The sequence below is a fragment of the Trachemys scripta genome, chromosome 9 (genome assembly GCF_013100865.1).
Source record: "Trachemys scripta elegans isolate TJP31775 chromosome 9, CAS_Tse_1.0, whole genome shotgun sequence".
NCBI classification, from domain to species: domain Eukaryota; kingdom Metazoa; phylum Chordata; order Testudines; family Emydidae; genus Trachemys; species Trachemys scripta.
In genome coordinates, this window is record NC_048306.1 from 67,128,631 (window position 1) to 67,156,002 (window position 27,372).

Sequence of the window (27,372 nt, forward strand, 5' to 3'; positions counted from 1 at the left end):
CACCCAGAACATGTGTGGGTTACGTACTTCCCCTAGCTGAGGAACCATGTCCCCAGCTTCAGAGACTTCCCAGTTGAAATCCCAGAAGAGCCCCCACTTGTAACGCCAACAGACCCTGGTTGCTGGCAGGCAGGATTGAACCAGGGACCTCTGGAGATTAGTGCATGAGCTTCTGCCAAATGAGCTAAAAACCAACTGCTTGTAGAGCAGACTCATTTTATCTCTCTCTTTCTCTCTAAATGGTCTCCATGCCCTTAGATGGGACAGAACCCCACACCCAGGAGGGGTGTGGGTTACATTAGCACTTCAGCAAACTCTGGTTCAAGGTGCTTAGCAAGTGACATCCACCAGTTCAGTGGTTTGATTTTCTTTAAAACTTTGGCAGCAAACGTACTGCTTAACATATTAATTTTAATAATTTTAGACCTTAACATAGATTGTCAGTTTTAAATTTAATTTTAAATAATTTATTTAAAAACAAACCAACCTGTGTTTAATTTAAATTTAAAAAATCCTTTTTTTTAAATCATCTATTTTTATCAACCTTGCTTCCAGAGTGGAGTAAGCTAAACACAGACTCTCTTGTGCAGAATAAGAGTATTTACAAGGGGAGCTATTCTCCAATAGCTCTTCAGGTCTCCCCCACAATAGGGATGGTAGATTTATATACCCACATTTTCTGCTACACCGCATCATGGAGGTTTACTCCGTGGAGCTGGGCTGTGCAGTGCACAGAGGATGTGATTCCCATGCATGGGCTGCCCAAATCCTTCTGTGTTTCCTATACTGTACAATTGAACTTCACTGACACGGTACAAGGGGCTGCATTACCCTAAAGGAAGGAGCAGTATTTGCCTGTAAGAAATGTGAATTGCTTCCATTTATTTCATTGATGTGCTAACTGAAATCTTTTTGTCTCTGGAGTCCTGCCTATACTGGAGAAGTTTTTTGCAATGTAGATGGGTACAAAGTGCAATTGCACTAAGAAAAAGTACCAGTATTGCAGTAATGGTATAGCTGGATTCATGTATTCCTTACAAACATGCTATAAAAATTTCTTTGGAGAAAGAAGTGCTTAAAGCACTGCTACTACCAGTCCTGACACGCTGCTGGTAATTATAGTACGAGTACAATTGGAACTGAGGCCATTGCCAGAGGTTTAGGCTCTTTGCCTCATCTCTGCCCAGACAGCTATAAAAAGTAGTGGCAGATCAACAGCATTTGATTACAAAGGTTAAGAGTCTGCTTTCTGCTGTCAGTGTTTAGGAAGTAAAGCTGTTGCGGTACTGTAACTAGAGGGGAAAGCAGTGATTCATTTTGCAGTCAGAGGGTAAGAGGTAATTGTAGGGAGGAGGAGACAAGAGAAAAAAGAAGCTGACCCAACAGAAAGAGGAGGGGGCACAAGTAGGGAAAGTGGTCAAGCAGGAAATGCACAGGGAAACAAAAACATAAGTAGATGAAAACCAAAAGACCACTCCAGGATGGAGGAAAGCGATGCAGAGTAAAAATAGAAGCAAGCTGCTTACTCTTAAGTTTGTTGGCTGGTTTAACTCATCCTATTAATTAGCCAAAAAATTCAGAAATAAAACTAGCACCTTGCCCTAAAATGTTGCAGCATATGTCAAATGTTGAAAGGCCTTTTGACACAATTTGGAGGTCTACCTTGTTTTCCAGCAAGTTAACTCCTTGCTTATCCTAGGTGGCTTTCTCTCTACTTATATAGCCCCTACCGTCGTAATATCTGAATACCTTACAAATACTAATACAGTTATCCTCAAAATACCCCTTATGAAGTAGGGAAATAGCCTTATTTTAGATAAAGCCTCATTCAAAACCCATTGTGGTCAATAGGACTCCCTAAAGGATCAGGCCCTTTTGTCACTTTTGGAAGTGGAACTTAGCAGTCTTATGCAATGCTGAGCGTAGCAACACCTAAATACCTTTAAAAATCCTGGACCTTGGTGACTTGCCCAGGGTTACACATGCGCAGAATGTGCAAGAGCTGGGAATTGAATATAGATCTTCGGAGTTCCAGTCCAATACCATAACCAGAAGATCATTCTTCTTGCAGAATGTTCTAAGCCCTTGTTGATGTTTTGAAATAGCACTGTTTCAGTAGGTTTTTTTTTTTTTTTTTGTCAGTAGTCAGTTTAATGAAATTTGAGCTGACCATGGATTTGTTCTTGTCTACACTTGGAGGTCAACACAGGTTCAGCTGAACAAATTGATCGAATGGTGTTGTTTGTACACATAGGAAATCTCTCACTTGTTTTTTATGGTGTAAGTTCAAGGAGACCAACCAAAGTGGAACATAATAAAAGTATATAAAATAATATAGAAAAAGTAGATCCAGGGCTTCTGTTCTCTCTGTCTCATAACACAACACCAGGGGCCATTTAATTAAATTTAAAGATAGCAAATTTAGATCTGGTAAAAGGAAATACTTTTTCATTAGCACCATTGAACTCATTGCTACAGGAAGTTGAGGCCAAAAACTAAGGAATATTTAATAAGAGATTGGACATATATATTGATAATATAACTTTGGATACTTGGTAACATTTTGGAAGGAATATTACACCTTATGTTTCAGGGCTTAAGCCAGTCTCTAGTGATTAAAAATTAGGATAAGAGCCTATATAGAGACCATCTTATCCCACAATTACCTGCTGCATGGTTCTTATATCAGAGTCCAGTGGTTAGCCCACTAGCCTACCAGTTAGGTGACCTTAGTTCAGTTCCTTACTTTGCCACAAACTTCCATTGTGACCTTGGTCAAATTACTTAGCTTCCCAGTGCATCAGTTCCCCATCTGTAATATGGGATTAATAATACTTACATACCTTACTGGGTGTTTATAAGGATTAAACCCATTAAAAATTGTGAAGCACTTGAGATCTATTGAACAAAAGTGCTATATAAGAGCTAGGTATTATTCACTGAATCATATGGAATAGATGACTGTATGGACTTGGGATCGGATCCAGTATGGGAGTTTGTATGTCCCTATGGATGCATTTGTTTCTATTATTATGTCTAGTAGTTCTTCTGATAGTAAAAAATGTCTGTGCCCTTTCTACACAAGAGCGAGAAATTTTCTAGTGCAGCTGGCGTACATGAAGTTTCTAAAACCAGTTTAATCAATGGAGTGTGAGTAAAAGTCAAACTGCCAGGCTGGGTTTTCTGGTCACGTAAAACCAGTTTATTTTCTTGTAATCAATACATTCATAAAAAAACAGAGAATGAAACCCTGAAGTTTAGAAATGTTGATTGAATGACTGTTTTGTTGCCGAACAAATTGTTCTATTTCCTTGGTTAGAGGATCTGCACTTTACTTTCACGCAGAAATATATTAAAAGCTCTGATAAACACTTAACAAATATAAATAAATCTGAGTATTTTCTTGACAATTGTTTGGTGCTAGCTTTTGGTATTCCCATGATGATTCTACCAGTCCCACTCTTTCATTGCCTCTCTCTGTATGAGATCTGCTGGAGTTAGAAATGGCTTCATTGGCACCTGCAAAAGTTGATTGGGCTGAATCATGAAAGTAGGGATCATGAGATAAATGCTGTTTTTAGTGGGGTTTTTTTTAATTTTAATATTAAGAAAATTATAGTTGGTTGCTGAAATACACATGCAGGTACAGACTTTAATCTTGCATCAAAATAAGTAAATATAATTGTTCTGTAAATGTCCTCAACTAGCAGAATATCTGTGCAAGACTTGTTTTAATGTCTTTAGGAAAAACAAGTTTGAAGTGCGTAGTAACTTTTGTCATTTGTATGTACCTTTTCCAATGTAAACTAATAATTTCACACACGTGCACACAGTGTAGGGGAGGGGTGGAAAGTCTTCTAACCATGTATTTAGTTCAGATCTTACAATGAGAAAGTAGGGATGGAGGAGGGTGCAGAGAAATATTTCCATTGTGAGGACCAGGTAATTGAGTTGGCAGGGATTGTGAAAACCAGGTAGCTTCTTGACTGCAGATCACTTTCTCAATGGTAGCTACAACAGACTTTCCTGCCCTTCAGAGTGAACTCCCCTTACTGAAGGGTTTTTAATAAATCTTAATAACCTATGTATAGTCAGATAGAATTGTTTAAAGCATTTATTGTTGATTGGAAATGACTTTGGCAGACTTCCTACTTCCTAAGCTTGATGATAGCTTAGGGTATGTTGCAACACTGATAGAAGCATCAAGACTGTAAACAACAGAAGATTTGTCCCAAACTCACTCAATTTGGGGAATTAATTTTAAAGCGGTGTTTAATGTTTTATTGAGGCCGTGAAGAGTTTTTCTGTGTTTCAGTGAGGCATTTATTACCCTCATCGGGTTCTGAAATCACTGTCTCTATTTGTAATTTGTTAATGGAGGCAATGCGCAGAGCACAAGCCATGAGGAGGAGAGAGAGAAATCGGGGTTCCTGTACAGAAAGGACCTGGGAGCTAATGACAGCATTCTAGAAATTACAGGGAAATGATTGAGGGGATGGGGAGGGGGGCGCTAGGACTCCTCGGGAAAGTGATGGGCCTGAAGAGAATTGGATAAACGTTAGCACCAGCGCAACTTTCAGCAACGTGTAAGAAAGACCAACTGCCTTTGTCTGGGTCAGAGGTTGGGTGGGGGCCAGGCACAGGAGGGAAGCGGGCGCGTGTGAACGCGTCACAAAGCAGATTTTTCCGTTGCTATGGAGACGCTGCCCGGCTTAGATCCGCTTTTAACCCCGATCTCCGTTACATGAATGGCAGTGGTAGGAGCTGCCTGCCAGACTTCGCGGGGTGTGTGGGGAAACGCGAGTGGGCTCCTCGGGAGAGGGCCGCAGGTAAGGTCCGTGGCTGAGGCGCACAGACCTTTAAAGCGATTGCAGGGTAAAAGATCGTTGGGGAGCCGGGGAACGGTGGGGAGAGGGGGGCCGGGGTTCAGTTACCCCCATCTAGCGGTGGAGAGAAGCGTGGTTTGACGCCCGCTGCCGGCTTCTAGTTCCGAGGTCTGCTCTGCTCCTTGCCTTCAATTTCCTTTCACTTCTCTAAGGCTGTGCTTGCGGCAAAATTCAGGAAACCGGACCCTATGCCCCGGCCATCATTTAAGGACAGTGACTAAATACTTTCTCCCATTTCCTGGAGAGAAGATTTTGCTGTGTGTCTCAGTGAAATGTTTTGACTTTTAGTTTTTTTTTTTAATAAGAAAACATTTTTTAAACAAGTTCTAGTTTTCAGGGTCTTTTTAAAAAATACATGTTTTAGTTCATATTTCAAGACTGGGCATCAGTCCAGACCTGGTTATTTTGAAGAAAAGATTCTTTCCATGGGACATCCATCATACTAGAGGCCCTTTTTACCTCATTGTATTTAGAGCAATTACCCTGGTAAAATGTAGCCTGATTCCTCCTTATATGTACTGACTGGAAAATAGAGAGCATATGAGAATTTTACCATAAAGACAATAAACTGTGAGCTAAGCAAGAATATATTTTAAGTCCAAAAAGAGGAATTTAAAACCAGGAATTAGACTAACAAATTTTGAAAAGTTCAGTAAAACAGTAAATTTCACTGCATATTGGTTGAAGTTGGTTGGTTGGTCTAAGAATCGCATTAGCAAATGTGATGGTGGTTATACCTTAAAACACTGGAAAAGTATACCCAATGCAGTTTGCTTTCCCCCTCTTAACCCCCCCCCCCAAAAAAAAAACTTAAGCTGCTGACAGGTGACAACAATCATCTCAAAATGTCAAACTCAATTTTTTCAAGTGTCTGTCCACTTAAAATAATAGTTTCCAAGTATTAAAACATGGTGCTGAAACTTTGTAATGTGGTTACTCTTAATATGTGAATTTAATAATCAGGCTTAAGTAAAACAGGTTTGAGTGAAGTATCAAAGTAATTATGAATTAAAAATGTTGTTTCTAATATAAATCATGACTTAAATAGTATATTTTGTCTATCACCTCTTGGTAATAGTTGCTGGAAATCAATTAAGAGATGTTTTGGCTAGCAGCTAGAATGGGGGATTTCGGCTGAAAAATAGTAGAATGAAATACTGCAATAGGTCACTACTTAAAGGGGGCAGTGAAAATGAAGCTGAAAACTAGTAGAGACAAACTTTTTTACATTTAAATTTGTGTATTACAAGTGTTATATTGACTTGAGTACCTTGGTTAATTATTTACAAATAGATCTAGGTGAATAAATCAAAAATGTATTCAAATACTCTTTCAAATAAAACCTATATTCTCAACCCCTTTTCTTTGTTTTCTGTGAACATTCATAAAAAGCAAATTAGCTTTTGTTCGCAAGGTTCACTGAATTTGAAAGTGTTATGAATATTCATACAAATGTATATTGGAACCAAAATTGTACTTGTGTGGCCATCTTGAAATCTTTCTGTGGGTTTGTGTTAGGTCATCTAATAAGGATACAGAAACAAAACTATGTGAGTTAGGTAACCAGCGATACATCTAGAACATTGAGTACTTTCAGCAAACAGTAAGCCACCCATAAGCTGAAATTCTTATGTACAAAATAATTATTTCTACAGATATGAATAATGAACTAATCTGTAACAGTGTTTACAGTTGATTCACAAACAGGGAAAATGTCTACATTTGCTGACTAAATTAATTACAAATTTAAAGTCTAAAGCAAGGATCAATATTTACCTCGAGGGATAATAAATAAAAACTTCATGTTTACTGAAACAGTAATTATGCATATATTATGTTACAAACTCTTCCTCTGCAGTAGCTGGAAATATTTCCTTAGTGTCCATGGACTGAAATGCAACAATATAGATAATTCTAAAAGATGGGGTGAAATGAAAGATTTGAGGGGGAATATAAAAAAGCTAATTTTGATTGTCAAGGAGCCAGTGAGGCAGTAATCTGCATGCATATGGTTAATATTCCAAATCTCTTGACTCTCATGACTTTGTAGGTGACCATGAACTATGAGTATTTTTATTACATTACAATGGGTTTTATGAACTCAGATTTTGTGGGGCAGGTTTCTTGAAGAGTGAAGTAACATAGCATGGATGAACTGAGTACTTTACATTTGTATTGTCATATTAGAAGTCATATTAGAAGTATACCTTTTTTACATGCACACCTGTGAAATGTACTTGATGTCCTGATTTTGAAAACCTGTTCCTTCAAGTAATTTTCTTTCTTTTAAATGCATTTTAAAAGGTTTATTCTGCTTAAAAAGAAGAGGGGAGAACCCCTTTTGATTTTAGTCTGTCAATGTGAAATTGCATAATTTCTGACTGTTGATGTAGTGTGTAGGCAATGTCTTAAGTAATTACACCTACTTCATCATTGTTCTGTATCTCTGTATCCATTTTACCCCAGGGTAAAGGGGGTGTAAAATGCTTCCAAGTCAGCCTGGTAGTGTTTCTCTCTCACTCTGTCCTGTCTGAACAACTACATTAGATGCAGCACAATGGTGAAAAATCTCCATGTTTCTTGAGCCTGTTCTGCACTTAAGTTTTGCTGGCAGAGCTATGTCAGTTATGGGTGAGATTCCCCTCTCTTCCCCATCGTAGCTATGCTTGCAAAAACTGCAACGTAGACACTTATACTGGCAAAACTCCTTTTGCTGGTATTGTTTATTTTGTTTGGGGAACTGGTGTAAGTTGTACCAGCAAAAGGAGTCTGCTATAGGATTTTCTTAAAAAGTGCTGCTCAGGATGAAGTACTGAAGAGGAGGGGATATAAATTTTACTGTCTAAGGCTCTCACTACTTTGCTACTTTTTGGTGACAAAAAAAGATTCAAATAACTGGGATTTCATTGTTCTAGTTCTTTAAAACAGTTGAATGAAACTTATTATCCCACAGAAGTGTAGCATTCACTCCAAATGAATTCAGAATTCCCTCACAATTTTCTTAGTCAGTGCTCAGCTCTTTTGTTACCATTCATCCTTGATTTCCCCCCTCCCCCAAGGTTATGCTTAAAAACAACCAACCTTCATCATTATTTCTGTGGTGATTCCACCTAAGGACCTGCATGAAGCATCAGGACCCCATTGTAATAGGCACCATGCAAACTAATGCCAAGAGTCTTTGAGAGTTCATTGCCTATAATTTGCAACTCAGCTGAATCATCTTGTCCCTGTGGCATTGTCATGCCCCAATAGACTCACCAAAACTGGTGCTAGAGTAGAGAAACATTAGAATTGAGAAGAATCTGAGTTATAGTAAAAATAGAATAAACTTTCAGCATAATTGTCTTAAACTATTTTAAAAAATAAGTTCAATGACACTTGTAACTTGTTAAGCAGAGAAAAGTAGTCCTTGGTATGGAGACTGCAGTCCATGTGACTTAATTTGAAATTAAAAAAAAAAAAGTAGTCAGATTCTTGAGAAAAGCATCACTGTCTTCATGATTCTTCAAGTCTCTCTGTAGAACTGATTGTAATCTAGGATTTCCTTGGTCTCTTATTACACACTGCAATTGTACATTTCATTTTGTATTGCCATTGTGTTATCACATCTGGCAATTAGCATATTGAGTCAAACAAGACAATATGGTATTTTTAATACTTTTGTTTTTACCCAGGTACAACTTCTACTAGTAAATCTTCTTGCTAAATTTTGAAAAAAATCTGATTACTCAATTCCTATTGTTATGTAACATATAGTGTTGCTTGGAAAATTAGAAATCTTAAGCTACAGAAGTGATTTGGGTGAAAGTACAATAGTTACAGTATATTATACTTTTATAATTGCCTTATTTAATTGGGATTTTTCTTCTGTAGATTTCACCACACTTGCCTGTGACCGCTCCTGTGGGATAAGCTGAGACTGAAGCATCCAGCAGTGGCTTTCACATCTTTACCTGCCACGATGAAAAGTTGCATAAGGTTTCTTTTTTTTTTTTTTTTTTTTTTTTTGACACTGTGTGTGCATTTATTCTACTGTAGTTGTTGTCACAAGATTCATAGACTTTAAGGTCAGAAGGGACCATTATGATCTTCTAGTCTGACCTCCTGCACAATGCAGGCCAGAGAATCTTACCCAGCCACTCCAGTAACAAACCCCTGATCTATGACTCAGCTATTGAAGTCGTCAACTTGTGGTTTAAAGACTTCAAGGTGCAGAGAATCCTCCAGCAAGTGACACATGCCCCACTCTGCAGAGGAAGGTGAAAAACCCCCAGGGCCTCTGCCAATCTGCTCTGGAGGAAAATTCTTTCCCAACACCAAATATAGCGATCAGCTAAACCCTGAGCATGTGGGCAGGACTTACCAGCCAGACACCCAGGAAAGAATTCTCTGTAGTAACTCAGATCCCACCCTATCTAGTGTCCCATCACAGGCCATTGGGCATATTTACCACTAATAGTCAAAGATCAATTAATTGCCAAAATTAGGCTATCCCATCATACCACCCCCTCCATAAACTTATCAAGCTTAATCTTGAAGCCAGATATGTCTTTTGCCTCCACTGCTCCCCTTGGAAGGCTATTACAGAACTTCACTCCTCTGATGGTTAGAAACCTTCATCTAATTTCAAGTCTAAACTTCCTGATTTATATCCATTTGTTCTTGTGTCTACTTTAGTACTGAGCTTAAATAATTCCTCTCCCTCCCTGGTATTTATTCCTCTGATATATTTATAGAGAGCAATCATATCTCCCCTCAGCCTTCTTTAGCTTAAGCTAAACAAGCCAAGCTCTTTGAGTCTCCTTTCATAAGGCAGGTTCTCCATTCCTCGGATCATCCTAGTAGCCCTTCTCTGTACCTGTTCCCGTTTGAATTCATCCTTCTTAAACATGGGAGACCAGAACTGCACACAATATTCCAGATGAGGTCTCACCAGTGTCTTGTATAACAGTACTAACACCTTCTTATCTCTACTGGAAATACCTCGCCTGATGCATCCCAAGACTGCATTAGCTTTTTTCACAGACATATCACATTGGCGGCTCATAGTCATCCTGTGATCAACCAATACTCCGAGGTCGTCCTCCTCCTCTGTTACTTCCAAGTGATGCATCCCCAGTTTATAACAAAAATTCTTGTTATTAATGCATGACCTTGCACTTTTAAATTTCATCCTATTACTCCAGTTTACAAGGTCATCCAGATCTTCCTGTAAGATATCCCGGTCCCTCTCTGTATGAGCAATACCTCCCAGCTGTGTGTCATCTGCAAACTTTATTAGCACATTCCCACTTTTTGTGCCAAGGTCAGTAATAAAACGATTAAAGAAGATTGGTCTCAAAACCGATCCCTGAGGAACTCCACTAGTAACCTCCTTCCAGCCTGACAGTTCACCTTTCAGTATGACCCGTTGTAGTCTCCCCTTTAACCAGTTCCTTATCCACCTTTCAATTTTCATATTGATCCCCATCTTTTCCAATTTAGCTAATAATTCCCCATGTGGAACCGTATCAAATACCTTACTGAAATTGAGGTAAATTAGATCCACTGCGTTTCCTTGGTCTAAAAAATCTGCCACCTTCTCAAAGAAGGAGATCAGGTTGGTTTGGCACGATCTACCTTTTGTAAAACCATGTTGTATTTTGTCCCAATTACCATTGACCTCAATGTCCTTATCTACTTTCTCCTTCAGAATTTTTTCCAAGACCTTGCATACTACAGATGTCAAATTAACAGGCCTGTAGTTACCTGGATCACTTTTTTTTTTTTCCTTTCTTAAAAATAGGAATTATGTTAGCAATTCTCTGTCATATGGTACAGCCCCCGAGTTTATAGATTCATTAAAAATTCTTGCTAATGGGCTTGCAATTTCATGTGCCACTTCCTTTAATATTCTTGGATGAAGATTATCTGGGGCCCCCGATTTAGTCCTATTAAGCTGTTCGAGTTTGGCATCTACCTCCATATCCTCATTCCCATTTGCCATCCTACCATTATCCCTAAGCTCCTCATTAACCTTATTAAAGACTGAGGCAAAGTATTTGTTTAGATATTGGGCTATGCCTAAATTATCATTAACCTCCACTCTATCCTCAGTGTTTAGCGGTCCCACTTCTTCCTTTGTTTTCTTATTCATATGGCTATAGAAACTTTTACTATGGGTTTTAATTCCATTTGCAAGGTCCAACTCTACATGGCTTTTAGCCTTTCTCACTTTATCCCTGCATGTTCTAATTTCAATAAGGTAGCTTTCCTTGCTGATCCCTCCCATTTTCCACTCCTTGTAGGCTTTCTGCTTTTTCTTAACCACCTCTCTCAGATGCTTGCTCATGCAGCTTGGTCTACAACACCTGTCTAAGTTTTTTCCCCTTTCTTGGGATGCAGGCTTCTATTAGTTTCTGCAACCTTGACTTGAAGTAAATCCAGGCCTCCTCCGCCTTTAGATCCACAAGCTCTTCAGTCTAATCCACTTTCCTAACTAATTTCCTTAATTTTTTTTAAAGTTAGCCCTTTTGAAATCAAAAACCCTAGTCACAGATCTATTTTTATTTATCCTTCCATTTAGTTTGAACTAAATTAGCTCATGACCACTCGACCCAAGATAAGCAGATCAGTTAGTAAACACATTTTTGTAAGGATTCCTTTCTTTCCTACGTCACAAAAATTTACTTTTGAAAATAAAGGGTAGAATAGTATTAGCATGGTAAGTACATCACCAGGTCAAATCACAGATTATAGTCTAAGAAGGAAGGATCAGTGCTGGAAACTGCCAGTCCCATTTCCCCAAGATCCAGAATAAATATGCCTGACTTGGAGGACTGAAGGAGAGAACAAAGAGGATTTCTTGTTTTCTCCCTCTCTCACACTTCAGTACTACTCCAACAAAAAGTATCATGTACAACTATATAGTGATTATGTGTGCATGTGCATTTAAACAGGCTTATCTCTAACTTTTCTGCAGTGTTCTTGCATTGATTAGTAGCATATTTTCCTCAAAGATTTTAACTGATGCTGCTGAGCTATCTTGCATCTCATACTTAATAAACAGGATCTGATTCCAGAAACAATTCTACCACTCCAGGACCAGTATGGCTTCTTGTTGCTCCAAAGCCAAATGTTTGGAACCAGTCCTACATAAAATGGGACAGTCTGACTTGCATTTGACCTTCATATTCAGCAACTGCTGACCATTTAGTTACATTTTCCTACTTTGAATTTCTGGAATATCTCATATTAAAGGGTCACTAACGTGTAGTTCATATTAAAAAATTAGTCTGTTATATAGAACAAATTAATCTACAAACATTTGTATCTTAATGAAAATATTTTATTTTTTAAAATGTCAATATGAGTATTTTGTAGAGAGGAGTTAAAAATCTATTTGGGGGAGGGGCAGTGGTTTTTCTGTAAAAACAACAATGTATGCCTCTGGTTGGCTGCATTGAGATAAGAATCATATTCATAAAAGAAGTGCTAAGTCTACGCATAAAAAGATGTTTGTTTTTTTGTAATTGCTAGCCTTAGAAAGTCAACTTGGCCTCTTTACAGTGAAGCTGGATTCTTTCTTTCTCCCACATCATTATCAGTAATAAAGAACCTACAAGCGTTTGGAGTCTTCTGAAAAAAATGTCCTTACATGCTTGTTTGAAGATGGGGCAGTGCTCTGTGTACTGAGCGTCTTTCAGAGTCTTGGTATCCCACAAACTGATTTTGATTCAAATGAACAGTTAAGACCATCACATTATGAATAAATTATCAGGAAGGAATAGGCCCATATCTCCTCTAGCTGATATCTATCAGTTCTGAGATTTGATTGTGTTCTGTAAGGCTTTCTTAATTGCCATTAACCTGGCAAGAAGGGGAGCTGGCTCAACAACATACCCACATGAGTGGTCCCTGGGTTAGAGAAAACATTTCAGATATTTTTCCAGTGGAAAAAAAAAATCTGTTTGCTTTACCTATAAATATGACCATCTGCTCAAGAATCACTGTCCATCAATGGCTATTAGCCCTAGCCTTTGTTTGCCAGAAGCTGGGAATGAGTGACGGGATGGATCACTTGATGATTACCTGTTCTGTTCATTTCCTCTGGGACACCTGGCACTGGCCACTGTCAGAAGACAGGATACTGAGCTAGATGGACCTTTGATCTGACCCAGTAGGGCCATTCTTGTGTTCTTATGGTTCATACATGCTTTCTTCAGTCACAAGATGGATGTTGCAGGAGTAGTTGACGGGGCTTTCCCTTGTTCCCTCTGGTGCTTCATTGACATTTTTTCCTCAGGAAACAAAGGGTCCATGGTCTGTATGGCTAAGGCAAATGTACCGCTGTTGGGATGGTGTTAATCCCATTGTACTGAAAATGTTGCCATGTTTAATCATGCAGAACCAGTGCACCTACTTAATTCCCTGCTTAAAATCCCTTTTCCTGTCAGTGTGGGAGACAAACTACTGATTAAAAACAAACAAGGAGTGAAAATGTGTTGAGGGGTTGTTTTTTTTCCCCTCACTCACCTTTCAGCCATGCAAGGAAGGAGAGAGAATTTCTGTTGCCAACAAAAGTTCCTTTTGTCATAGTTTATCTTCTGCAAGAATTTCCATCTTGCAAATGAGGTCATTTTAGTATGACTACTAAAATATACTTCCTTCTTTCAGAAAGGAAATGGATTCTTTCATTCCCTCTTGGAAGTTATCAAATTGGAGTGGTAGTATCCCTTTAAACAAGCACACACAAAAAATCTATACTGTACTAAAGTTGAATGCTGACTGCCAAATTACCAAAAGTGGATGCAGTACTAGTTGCCCTTGTTAAGCATTCTGTCATCCCCTAGAAGTTTGTAAAGGTAAAACACTTAAAGCTCTATTGGCCTCTGCAGCAACCATCTGCTTTGCAAAAGCTATTCTACTGTTTTTTGCTCTTTTGAATTATATCAGTGCTATAGCATTTTGTAAATGCAAAATTACTTTTACACACAGTTAATCTTCATAGCACCCTTTTGGCGTAGGCAATTGAAAGTAGTGTTATTCTAATTTTACTAAAGGAGAAACTGAAGTAAAGAGATTAAGTAGGGCTGTCAAGCAATTAAAATAATTAATCATGCTTAATTGTGCAAATAAAATTAATTGTGATAAATGGTATTCTAGTAGTAAGTCCGATTAATTTAAATATTTTTAGATTTTTTTTACATTTTCAAATATATTGATGTCAATTAAAACACAGAATACAAAGTGTACAATGCTCACTTTATATTTATTTTTGGTTACAAGTATTTGCACTGTAAAAAGGAAATAGTATTTCAGTTCCTCATAAAAGTACAATAGTGCAATCTCTATCGTGAAAGCACAACTTACAAATGTAGATTTTTTGTTACGTAACTGCACTCAAAAACAAAACAATGTCAAACTTCAGAGCCTACAAATCCACTAAGTCTGACTTCTTGTTCAGCCAATTGCTCAGACAAACAAGTTTGTTTACATTTGCAGGAGATAATGCTGCCCGCTTGTTTACAATGTCACCTGAACGTGAGAACATATGTTCACATAGCATAGTTGTAGCTGGTGTTGCAAGATATTTACATGCCAGATGTGCTAAAGATTCATATGTCCCTTCATGATTCAACCACCATTCCAGAAGTCAGGCCTCAGCTCAAGTCGAGCGGTGCAGCCCATCCCATCCTTTGCCTGCGACCCTGGATAGCGGTGCAGGCCCTAGCCAGCTTCAGGTGCCGTCGACACCCAAAGCTCTTAGGCAGCTCAAGAGATCCTGACGCTCCTGGTGCTGCCAACACTGGCTCTTCCGGTATCCCAGTCTCTGGGTAAACCTGCGTTGGGACATATGCGTGTGTCCCCGCCTAAGCGGTACTGATCCCCATTGAGAGGGATGTCCCGCCAGTGTTTGTCCACCTGAAGCCGTCACGCCTCAGGACTGGAGAGGCAGGCTCAGCGGAGCCCTCTTTGGTCCCCGCAATGGGGGCACCGATCGAGGGACTGAAGGCATACCTTGCCAGTAGATTGGCGCAGACACTCTGAGGCACTGATTGAACACCAAGGACTGCCGATTACTGGCCTGTCATTGCTCGTCTCCAAGGACCAGGTCTCCCTACTCAGGACAATCCTTCTGGCAACCAGTCCGTAGTAGCTCCCGGTCCTGTTCGACATACCGGTCAAGTAGCGTGAGGTGTGGATCACCAGGTATCCAACACAGATCCTCCAAACGCCATCGCTCCCCAAGAGCCTGACCAAGACAGTCTCATTTGGACAGGTCGACCTTAGGACGCAGTGACCAGCATGAGTTGGACAAGAGCCACCACTCAGCCCAATCCTGACTGCTCCACTGGTAGCTTTGGCTCGGAGCAAGGTTCCCTGCCTGCAGGACAAGACCTAGTACCGGCAGTGCCGTCTACATTATTGGCACCGAAACCTGTCCTGTGGCCCCAAGCATAGTGGCCGGTGCCATGGTATCTGTGGAACCCCTGGGGGTTCACCCAACCTTCCCAGGCTGCATGATCGGTGTTGGGAGCCTCAGAGGCCAGCAGCCTCGGTATCCTGTCCCCCTCTGGTGCTTGAGGCTTCGGGGGGGTAAGACCCCACAAGTCCAGGAGGACCCAGGTGAGCAAGCTGCTGGACCACCAATGGACGTGGCGGTTCCTGTGGCACTGGCATCATCCTCGTCATTGTTGGACAAGGCTATCATGGGGTACCCTCATCTAGTTCCTCAGGATGATGCCAAAGCACACCAGGAATTTTTGAAGAGGGTTGCTTTTAATCTGGGGCTTCAGGCAGAGGAATTGGAAGAGCCCTCGGACTCTGTTTGAAGTCCTCTGCTCCTGCTAGGGTGGTTCTACCCCTTCATGAAGGGGTTTCCAAAATCACTAATACCTTGTGGCAGACCCCCTCTTCCCTGACCCATATCTCTAAAAGGACCGAACGCAAGTACTTTGTGCTGACCAAAGAGCACAAGTACTTATACTCCCACCCAGCCCCAAATTCCCTACTGAAAGGTGGTGGTTAACCACAAGGAGAGGCTAGGACAACCTGGGGCCACCCCCAAAAATAAAGACTCGAGGAGGCTGGATCTCTTTGGACCTAATGTTTATTCGTCTTCCAGCCTTCAGCCGAGAGTGGCCAACCCTCAAGCCCTCCTTGGCCGATATGACTTTAATAAGTGGCAAGCCATGGCCAAGTTCGAAGGGTTGCTCCCCCGAGGCTTCCAAGAAGGAGTTCTGAGCAATCCTCGATGAGGGCACGACTGCAGCCAGGGCGGCCCTCCAGGAGGCGTCGTATGTTGCTGCCTGCACCATGGCTTTTGCTATGTCCATACGGTAAGTCTCTTGGGTGCTCCTCTCTGGGTTGTCCACCGAGGCCCAGTAGTCATTGCAGGCCTGCTTTTTGATGGCAGAGCCCTATTTGTGGAGCAAACAAGATACCAAGTTGCATGGCCTCAAGGACTCCTGCACCACCCGGAAAACCTTGGGTTTCTATGTCCCAGCCCTGGCGTGTAAGCGGTTCAAACTGCAGCAGCCTCAGGGCCAGGAGAGCCAGCCTCAGCAGGGCCAGCCCCATAAACGAGCCAAGGGTTAGAAGCACCACCCAAGCCACCCACCTCCATCCTCAGCCCAGTCGGGCTCGACCCGTAATAAGCAGGTTGCCATGCGGTCATTTTGAGGATGTATCTGAGGGCAACCTACCAGACTGTTCCCTGGATTCATCTTTCCCGGTGTTCTCCGACCACCTTTCCCCTTTCCTCCTGGCGTGGACCGCTACAACTTCGGACCGCTGGGTCCTCAGCACAGTAGAATAGGGTTATATCCTTCAGTTCCTTTCTACACCCCTTCCCACCTGCCTTTCCTGTCCCTCTTCAGTGACCCCTCTCACGAGTCGCCTAGTGCAGGAGGTAAAGGTTACTACAGCTGGGTGCAGTGGAAGAAGTTCCTCTCAAGTACAGAAACAAGGGGCTCTGTTCCTTGTCCTTTTTAATCCCAAAGGCCAAGGGCAGTCTACGGCCCATCTTAGACCTGTGAGACCTCAACAAGTACCTACAGAAGCTAAAGGTCTGCATGGTCTCTGGCTTCTATTACCCATCCCTGGATCTGGAAGACTGCTATGCCACCCTCGACTTGAAGGACGCATACTTCCACATAGTGATCTTTCGAGGACACAGACGCTTCCTCCGGTTTACGGTGGGGCCACACCGCTACCAGTTTACGGTCCTTCTATTTGGCCTGGCAACAGCACCGCGGGTGTTTACCAAATGCATGTTGTTGGTGGCAGCTACCTCAGGTGCTGGGGTATCCAGATCTACCCATACCTCGATGACTGGCTCATCAAGGTCTCAAGTCCAAAGGAATGTCTCAATGCTTCAAGCCATGTGCCGCTCTCTGGGCCTATTGGTGAATGACAAAAAGTTGACGTTAGTGCCAGTGCAGAGGATAGACTTAATTGGAGTGGTTCTTGACTCCATCTGCGCCAGAGCGTTCCTGCCACTAGGAAGGTTCCACCTAATGGCAAACCTCATCGCGGAAGTCTCCACATTCCCTCTACCTACAGCCAGGGTCTGCCTGTGCCTGCTGGTCCACATGGAAGTGTGCACTTATGTGGTCCACCATGCCAGGCTCTGGATGCGGCCTCTGCAACAATGGCTGGCGACGGTCTATTCCTAGTCCCGAAATCCCCTAGAGAAGATAGTTACCATTCTCCAGGTAATAATCATCTCACTGAGATGGTTGACCAACCGCAAGACAGTCCTGGAAGAGGTTTGACAATCCTCCTCACTCCATCGAGTTGCTGATGGATGCCTCAGACCTCGGCTGGGGGTCCCTGGAAGAGGCACGGTTACACATAAACGAAGAGCTCTGAGCAGTCTGGCTGGCGTACGGAGTTGTCTTGCCTCACCTGTTGGGCAAGATGGTACGAGTCCTGACAAACAACAGTGTTGATATTCTATATCAACAGGTAAGGGGGAGTGTGCTTGCCAGCTCTCTGTTAGGAGGCACTCAGTCTGTGGGACTTCTGAATCAGCCACAAAATCCACCTAGGAGCTTGTCACTTTCCCGGCGTTCAGGAATACGCTGGCAGACCAGCTCAGCAGGGACTTTGCCTATCACCATGAGTGGTCACTCCATATAGAAGTAGCCTGCATGATCTTCCAAAGGTGGGGAACTCCTCAAGCGGACCTGTTCGCTACCAGACAGAACAGGAAATGCCACCAGTTTTGTTCTCAACAGGGTCTGAGCAAGGACTCCCTGTCAGATGCCTTCCTCCTGTGGTGGTCAGGGAGCCTGATGTATGTGTTCCCTCAGATTCCACTCATCAGCAGGGCCCTAGCAAAGATCAAGAGAGATCAGGAGCAGGTTATCATGCTCACCCTGGCGTGACATTGCCAGCATTGGTTTGGCATGTTCATGATCCTGTCAGCGGCCCCTCCTTGGACCCTGCCCAACCGACTGGACCTGCTGTCGCAGGACCACCACCAGCTCTTACACCCCAACCTCAGTTCCCTCCACCTCTTGGCATGGATGCTGCGTGGCTGAACCCAGAGGAGCGGACCTGTTCAGGAGGAGTCCAACAGGTCCTCCTGGAAAGTAGGGAGCCCTCAACTAGACTGACTTACCTGGCCAAGTGGATGAGGTATTCCTGCTGGGCGTCCGAATGGGGCAGCTCTCTCCCTCTTGTTCCTTCATATAGGCTGTCCTGAACTACCTGCTTCATTTGAGGAACGAGGGCCTGGCACATTCTTCCATTCGAGTGCATCTTGCGGCCATTTCCGCTTTTCACCCACCGATCCAAGGACAGACTGTGTTCTCCCATGACATGACAGTCAGATTCTTGAGAGGGCTGGAGATACTCTTCTCACAGGTGTGGGCTCCCTTCCCCCAGTGGGATCTTAATTTGGTCCTCTCTAGGCTCACTAGCCCGCACTTTGAACTGCTGGGGTCCTGCTCCCTTTCCTATCTGTCATGGAAGGTCATGCTCCTGGTGGTAGTGATGTCGGCGAGACAGGTCTTGGAAATTAAAGCCTTGATCTCATAACCACCGTATATGGCCTTCTACAAAGGTAAGGTTCAGTTGCGGCCCCACCTGGCCTTCTTGCCAAAGGTGGTCTCCACCTTCCATATGAACCAGGACATCTTCCTCCCGGTGTTCTGTCTCAAACTGCACAAGACCACTGAAGAGAGGCATCTTCCTGGACATCTGGAGGGCCTTGTTTTTTTTTTTTAAACTTAGAATGTACCAAGCCTTTCCGTAAATTGACTCAACTCTTCATCGCTACAGCCAATAGGATGAAGGGTCATCCGATGTCCTTGCAGAGGATTTCCAATTGGATCACCTCATGCATAAGGATCTGTTACAGCCTGTTGGGGGTTCCGCATCTGCCAATTGTCAGAGCCCACTTGATGAGAGCCCAGGCATCTTCGGCAGCCTTCCTGGCGCACATCCCTATCCAGGACATCTGTAGAGCTGCAACATGATCCTCCATCCACATGTTTACTGCTCATTATGCCATCACTCAGCAGGCCAGGGACGACACTGGGTTCGGCAGAGCTATGTTGCAATCTACACATCTGTGAACTCCTGCATTGGCCTCCTCTAGGGGTAGTGCTTTGGTGTCACGTAACATGGAATGGACATGAACAAGCACTCAAAGAAGAAAAGACAGTTACCATTTCCATAACTGTGTTCGAGATGTGTTGCTTATGTCCATTCCATGACACGCCCTCCTTCCCCACCGTTGGCATTTTTGGCAAGAAGGAACTGAGGGTGGGGAGAGCCAGCGGCACCCCTTGTACTGCACCATGCGGGCACCACTTCAGATGGCGACAGAGCTAGTCCCCTACAGATACTGCCGAGGGAAAAGCTTCTAGCACTGATGGATGTGGCAAGCACACACCCCTACTATGCAATGGACATGAGCAACACATCTTGAAGAACACCAGTTATGGAAAAGGTAACTGTCTTTTCTTGGCATCAACATACAAGTTCCTCCACTTTGCTAGTGAAGGAATCTACTCCTGCATAATTTAATCTTGTTAATGCCATAAGATAATGGATAACTTGTGCTAAAAGAATAAAGTTTTTCACTAGGTTTTCAAAACAAATGAGCATAATGAGCAACTAGCAAAGAAAGTGGACATGTCCTAACTTGGACTACCTCTTCTGTGGCACCCTCACCACCTATTGAGTTTGAGCTAAACATTATTTAGAGAATTATCTTATCTATGTAAAAAAACATAAATATCTATATATGCACACTTTTTTTTTTTTGTTTCTGAATGATTAACCAGCCCTCCAAACCAATGCTTCAGAAATTTTAGGGCTAGCTTCGCAAAGGGGCTTTAAATTCAGTGTTGCAATGCCTAATGTTTAGGCACCCTGCCACCTAGTGGAATTCACAGTCCTATGTTAGGTGTCCAGGCTCTCTGTACAATACAGTGATAGAACTAGGTGCTTAAGAAGGTGATGCACAAAAAACAACAAGCTGAACAGTCAGCTGTCTAAACTATCCACTAGGAAATGCTAAGGAGAGGAGTGGGTTCTGAGCCCTGTCCCTCAAAGGGACTGAGTGCTTGTCTATACAGGACATTACTCTGCACCACAGGGATGTAAACTTATTCCATGCTAGCATGTCACGCACTAACTGACTTGGCTGGACTCTACTGCTGAGCACTAAAAGTTCTTTGGTGTGTTAACATAAGTGTTTGAAATAGGACTATATTAACATGCACTAGTGAACTTTTAGTGCACATCAGCAGGTTGAATGTGGGCTAGTTAGTGTGTGACATACTAGTGCAGACTAATATTTACATCCCTCTGGTGTGGACTAAAAAACCATGTGGACAAGCCCATAGGTGCCTATTTCCACTTGGGATTCACAGCTCTGAACCTTCTCCTGGAGTTAGGTTCCTCAGTTTTTTGCAAGAAAAGGCTTAAGAGGTGTTGGCCTCCTTATGACCTTTAGCCCAGAAGTTGGGGCACTCACTCAGGATGTGTTCAAATCTCCTTTCTGCCTGATGTGGGGCAGGAACTTTTATCTGGGTATCCTACATTGCAGGTGAGTGTCCAAACTACAGTGCTATGGGGTGTCTCTCTCTTTGGGTACGTCTACACTACCTGCCGGATCGGCGGGTAGCGATTGATCTATCGGGGATCAATTCATCGTGTGTAGTGTAGACACGATAAATCGATCCCCGATCGCTCTCCCGTCAACTGCTGAAATCCAGCTCAGCGAGAGGTGGAAGCAGAGTCGATGGGGGAGCGGCGGCCGTCGATCCTGCGCCGCGAGGACACGAAGTAAGTGATTCTAAGTCAGTCTAAGATAGGTCTACTTCAGCTACGCTATTCTCGTAGTTGAAGTTGCTTATCTTAGATAGCTTCAAACGGGGGGGGGGGGGGGGGGGGGGAATTTGTTCCCCTTTTTAGGAAAAAAGACCGTGGAGNGGGGGGGGGGGGGGGGGGGGGGGGGGGGGGGGGGGGGGGGGGGGGGGGGGGGGGGGGGGGGGGGGGGGGGGGGGGGGGGGGGGGGGGGGGGGGGGGGGGGGGGAGAAATCTGTTCCACTTTGTATGAAAATAGCCATTGGACCAGATAGTGAGAATGATCCCGGGGTAGGATGTTGACCACCCAAGCTGAAGCCCCTGCTCCACATCAGGGAGGAGGGGGGGATTTGAGCCCTGGTCTTCCACATCCTGGGTGAAGGCTTTAACAACTGGGCTAAATGTAATAGACAACCATTTTTTGAAAGGCCTGATCCAGTAGGTGGCTTCCAAAAACTCCTAACACATCAGGCCTCGATGTAGAGATAGCCAGGGCAACGCCTACTTTGAAGATCATGCTAGAGTTCTGGCATGAGCTAGGTGTACAAGTGTCACACACTCTTGGAACTTGTATGTTTACCATTTGCAAAGATTTAGGCACCCTGGGGATTTTATTGATTGAAATTTAGGCACCATTGACTTCAACAAGGGCAGTATTTAACTTTTGTCCATAGTGATATGGTTAGAATCTTAATTCCTCTGTCATGCGTCTATGTCATTAAGTGTCATTACGGATGGTTATGTTATAGTAAAAATGCACGCTTTGCATACAAGTACCAAGAGTCAAATCCTTTTGGCCATATAATGCCTTCATGTAGAGGAAGCAATATAGTTCCACTGCATGCACTGTGCTATACAGAGGGATTGCATAGTTTCCTGTGTACCCTGAAATAAAGCTCTGCAATGGCCCCATTCAAGGTAAGGTGTAGGGTTGTATAGGGACTTGGCTAACATACTAATTTGATGGCTTTACTGATGACTATGTGAGGAGCAATGGGTGTTTGCTAATTTTTCCACAGGCTCTTAAGTTGGTTGATAGTTCAAGGTGAAGGAGTTGAAGATTGCAGGTTAACATCTATGCACAGAATCTTATTATATTCTCATGTGATAGGGTAGCATGTCTTCAGTTTTTGTCGGTCCATCTATTTGAAAATTGGAACTGGAAATTTGATTAAATCAAGGTATTATATTGAAAAATAAGATTGTTTAGTAAATTATTATGGGGTGTTCCTAGATTTCTGCATAATTGACAGAGTAATCAAAATAAATACTGCAAGTCGTAGATTGGAAGAGAAGAATTGTTATCCCCACTACTTTGCTGGTCCATTGTGTGATGCTTGATCTTTGTACAAAGGAACTAGGATTTTACCCTAAACTCTTAATTGCATAAATTTACCTACTACTTTGATAACTCTTAATTAGAAAATGGGAAATACATATTTTTTAATAGCACTGAAAATGGACTTTTCTCTTTCAGATCTTCGCTGATCTACATGTAATCAACAAATTTGTCAAACTCCCGTGTGATCTACAACATTCACAAGTAGACAAAATGAAGCTAAAGCATACTATCAATCCTGTTCTTCTGCAGTTAATAAACTTCATAATATTGGTATACTCATTTATAACATACATTCCATGGTACATACTATCTGGCTCAAGACAGACCATAGCAAAATCAAAACAAATTAAGGCTAAACCTGTGAAAAACAAACCTGGTAGTCCATACAGGTCTGTTAACAGTTTGCATTGCTTAGCTTCGGTTTTATATCCTGGATGTGACACACTTGACAAAGTTTTCAAGTATGCTAAAACTAAATTTAAGGACAAAAAACTTTTAGGAACACGTGAAGTCTTAAAAGAGGAAGATGAAATCCAGCCCTCTGGAAAAGTTTTTAAAAAGGTAAGTAATTTCGTTGTCTAACTTATTTTTTCTTTTAAAACCATTAAAGACTACTCTCCATTGCAACAGTTCTAGAGTGATACAGACCAAAAAACTAGGTTTCTTTGTGAGATTAAGTAGCGATGGCAAGGGTTATAATTCCCTCTTTCATTAATCCCTGTTTAAGACAAATCTAAAATCTTTTTTTGCATTCTTTAGATATCCTCATTTATGGTTCCAGTGAAACAGGAAAAAGTGATTGTGAAATTATTGAGCCAGATTGTTCTGATTTTTTGGGGAATGTACTGCTTGTTAAAAATCTAGAGCTGGAGGAGGAAATAGGTTTAAGTTTTTTATTGTGACATTTTTAGTCAGTGAAAAATCTTATTCATGTTTCTCTAAACTTTCATAGACCTATCATATGAAAAAACTAGTATGTGCCTCTCTAATAAACTAAATTGTAAAATGAAGGGTCCAGTTATGCACCAGACATGCAGGATTTCAGTAGGAGTTTTGTTTGCACAAGGACTTCTAATCTGGTATCACAGATCATAATTGCAAAGTCTTGTTTGTTTGGTTTTTGGTGTAGTCACCTTACAGGTGAACTACAGATTTTTTTTTTAAAAATGTAAATCATTCCAATAGTACATTTTGAACGACTCAAATACTATAAAGGGATTATTTCAGTACAGTAGCCTTTTCTGTAGTTTTGTAAATTCAGGCCTCCATTAATGATGATTGACTCTTGCTTTTTGTGAGCTGCTAGGAAGCATGCCACTGCTTTAGGGGATATATCAAGTAATATTTCCTCCATTATTTCACATTATTTAAACCCTATAATAGCATGATTTTGAGATGGTATTATCAGGACTTGCATACATGTACATGAAATCTGCATGCTTCAATGCAGTTCATGGCAGATGTGGTATTCTCAATCAAGTGTGTGCTGATCAGGAACCAGTAGACAGCAGTATTGTGCTCTCTAGGACTTCCAGGAAGGGTAGAAAGGGCTGCCATTGTCCCAGTAAAAAAAATTAATTTTGGTGACTAATCTCTTTTGGTGGGGAACCTGCTTTACTTTGAATGTTAACAGGGATTTTTTTAAACCATGCACATGTGGTGTTTTATTTATAAAAACATAAAACGTGGTTAAAATACCCTATAGTAGTGTGTGTGTGTATATATATGTGTATATATAATCCAGGAGTAGGCAACCTATGGCACGCATGCCAAAGGTGGCATGCGAGCGATTTTCAGTGGCACTCACACTGCCCAGGTCCTGGCCACCAGTCCGGGGGATTCTGCATTTTAATTTAATTTTAAATGAAGCTTCTTAAACATTTTAAAAACCTTGTTTACTTTATATACAACAATAGTTTAGTTATATATTATAGACTTATAGAAAGAGACCTTCTAAAAACATTAAAATGTATTACTGGCACGCGAATCCTTACATTAGAGTGAATAAATGAAGACTCGGCACACACTTCTGAAAGGTTGCCGACCCCTGATATAAACTATTGTTAGCATATATTAGTTCTGTTTTAAATAGTCTTACAGAGGAGCTCTAACTGATGGGGGAAAAGGTTCCCCCAGCTCTGGAGATAATGTCCTGGTAAAAGGGAAATACTGTACAGAAACATTTGCTTTCATAAGGTGTGTGTACATATAATCTGTCTTGATGCACAGTACCCAACTTGGTTGGGCTGTAAAGTAAGCACAAGAGCAAGTTAATGTTTTATACAAACTGGGCCTGCTTCTGAATACAAATTAACATTTTGGCCACAAGTAGTCTTTCTGGGTTTGTTTTCTAAGCATAATTAATGCCATAATGTTTAAGCATTAGGAAGTTTTAGACTATTCTATTATGCAAGTAAGTGTCTTGGAAGTAGCAGAAAGCTGAAAAATGTGTAGAAATAGACCAATAAGTAGGTCATTCTCTCTAAATCTTCAATCAGAAAATTTTAACTAAACTTGAGACAACAGTTCTTTATGATAAATTGCCATACTTGATGCTGTGCTGTTTTGTTCCATGGGGTGGCACTGCTGCATAAGATTGCTAAGAAATTCTAAAAACATTTTCATTTTATGTTAAGAAATGCTGTCTGTTCTTTAAAATGTGATATAAAATGTTTAGCAAACAAATCAGACTGTAAAAGGTTTACAAGGTACTTTGCACATATTTCTAGTAAGACTCCTGTTGAAATCAGTGAGAGTTTTGACAATGAGTTTCATCAGGAAGGACAGCAGGAATTGGCTCATACATTTTTTTGAAATGGGACTTTGGCCTAGTTGTCTCTGAAGTCAATAGTAAAGCTTCCCATAGCTTCTACTGTAATACTCTGCAACTCTGCTGTAAAGAACAGATTCTGAAAATTGTTTGAAGACAAACATGCATCGGCCAGATATATTACAACAAATCTATATGTCTTTATAGAAGTCTTATTTTTCAACTAATTGATCTAGAGTCATAAAGCCTATCCCCTAGAACAGTGGCTCTCAAACTTTTGTACTGGTGATCCCTTTCACATACCAAGCCTCTGAATGCAACTCCTCTTATAGATGAAAAACCACTATTAAATATATGTAACACCATTATAGATGCTGGAGGCAAAGCAGAGTTTGGGGTGGAGGCTGACAGCTTGCAAACCCCTGAGGGGTCCTGATCCCCAGTTTGAGAACCCCTGCCCTAGAACATATTACTACATTAGTTGAATACTAACTCTCAGTGGTCTTTTTGCTAGTTTTCCTATTTAAAATCATTGTATATCATCTAGTTCTTTTTGTAAAGGCAGCTTGTCACTGTTCAGAGTAAGCTTTTGAACATTTACATAATAATTTGTAACTTATTTATATGATGTACTCAAATCTTAAATTACTTACAAAGGGTAGTAATTATTATTGCCAGTTGGGAAGCGGAGTATGAACTGGTGAGAAATGACTTGCTTTGGGTCACTCAATAAGTCAGTGGCAGATCTAGGCACAGAATCCAGGTCTCCTAAAAGCCAGTCAAGACCCCTGTCTACTGGACCATGCTCTCTCCTTGAAGAGGCATTTCACTTATGTGAATGTCAGTAAGTGGAGTTAAATCCTCTTTAAAAAGTAAAAAGTTACGCTTCTGATTTTCAGAAGCACTGAGTAGCCATGCTTCCACTTGAAGTCACTGGGAACAGCAAGTGCTCAGCATCTCTGAAAATAGGTCTAACGTTAATTTGCTGTTTATTGTGAAGTGGACTGATGTCACTGATAGCACATGCAGTTACTGATTATTAAACTAATACTGAGTTTAAAGGGATACTAAACAGAAAATCACATTTGTTTGAAAGATTTGTATATTCTGTAGCTGAGAATAATACCCAAGACTACTATAAATGAATGCAGTTAGAAAAAATATTATTTCTCTTTTGTTGTTGCTGCATTTGACAGTACTGGATCTGTATTCAGTTTTCCAGTTCCCTTCTGTAGTGGAACAAGTGTTTTTCTTTCCTGATGAAAATACCTTTAAAAAACCAAAACAAAAACACACCTTTTTCCCTTGTCCCCCAAAGGATTTTTTCAAAAAGCCAGGATGTGCTAATCTTGAAAATAGTTGAAAATTTAGCTGGAAGCCTAATTTAATTGGAAAGATTCAGTGAATATAGGTTGTGAGGAGGACATTTAGGATTGGTTTTCTTCATCTTGTATGTTTTTGTGTTTGAAAAAATAAATTGACAAATTTGAAGTAGAACAAAATGTGAAGGTTAGTTCTAAACTGTAAATTAGACCACATATTTGAGATTATAAACCATGCATAAAATTCTGGCCTCATTGAATTTAATCACAAAACTCATGTTGATTTTAATGGAGCAAGGATTTCACCCCCTAAATTTATTTTCTATAGATCTTAAATGTTCCATTAGTGCAGGAAAGACATGGGGGAATATGTGATGGCATGTGTAAACGTGTGGGACTCACCCCTGCGGCACCTCCTGCTGGTCATCTCAGGGAATTAGCTCTTTTCCAGTCTGGGTGCCCTCTGCAGGCCAGTGTCCTGCTTGTAGCTGACCCCATGTCCCTCCTGGACCCCAGTGCCCCTTTACCCTGGAGCTGCCCCCTGGCAATACTCCCACCAGTCTCTCTGGGAAACCCCCAACCCTCTAATCCTCACCTTGCCTCAGTCTGGGCTACTGCCAGTCATCACCAAGCCCCTTGCTCCCTGGGGCAGACTGCAGTGTAAAAGCCACTCATCATAGGCAAGGGGGTTCAGACCTGCTGCCTTCCAGTACCTCTTTGGGCCTTGGTCCAGACCTTGCAGCC

The 27,372-nt window shown here is 41.6% G+C and overlaps 1 protein-coding gene across 6 annotated transcripts in view; it reads left to right on the forward strand.

The window, feature by feature from the left end:
• Positions 1 to 27,372, forward strand: part of ACSL3 (acyl-CoA synthetase long chain family member 3) — a 116,333-nt gene that overhangs the window by 21,129 nt on the left and 67,832 nt on the right. For 5 of the 6 annotated variants that reach the window (XR_004647042.1, XM_034780969.1, XM_034780971.1 and 2 more), the window contains 2 exons: positions 8,760 to 8,864; positions 22,672 to 23,097. Coding sequence is in view for 5 of the 6 variants with exons in the window: in XM_034780969.1 (XP_034636860.1) it covers positions 22,747 to 23,097 (351 nt within the window). In the remaining variant the exon portion in view is untranslated. Of the gene's footprint in view, positions 1 to 4,723; positions 4,830 to 8,759; positions 8,865 to 22,671; positions 23,098 to 27,372 lie in introns of those variants that run through there. The other variant, XM_034780972.1, reaches the window with a different exon arrangement.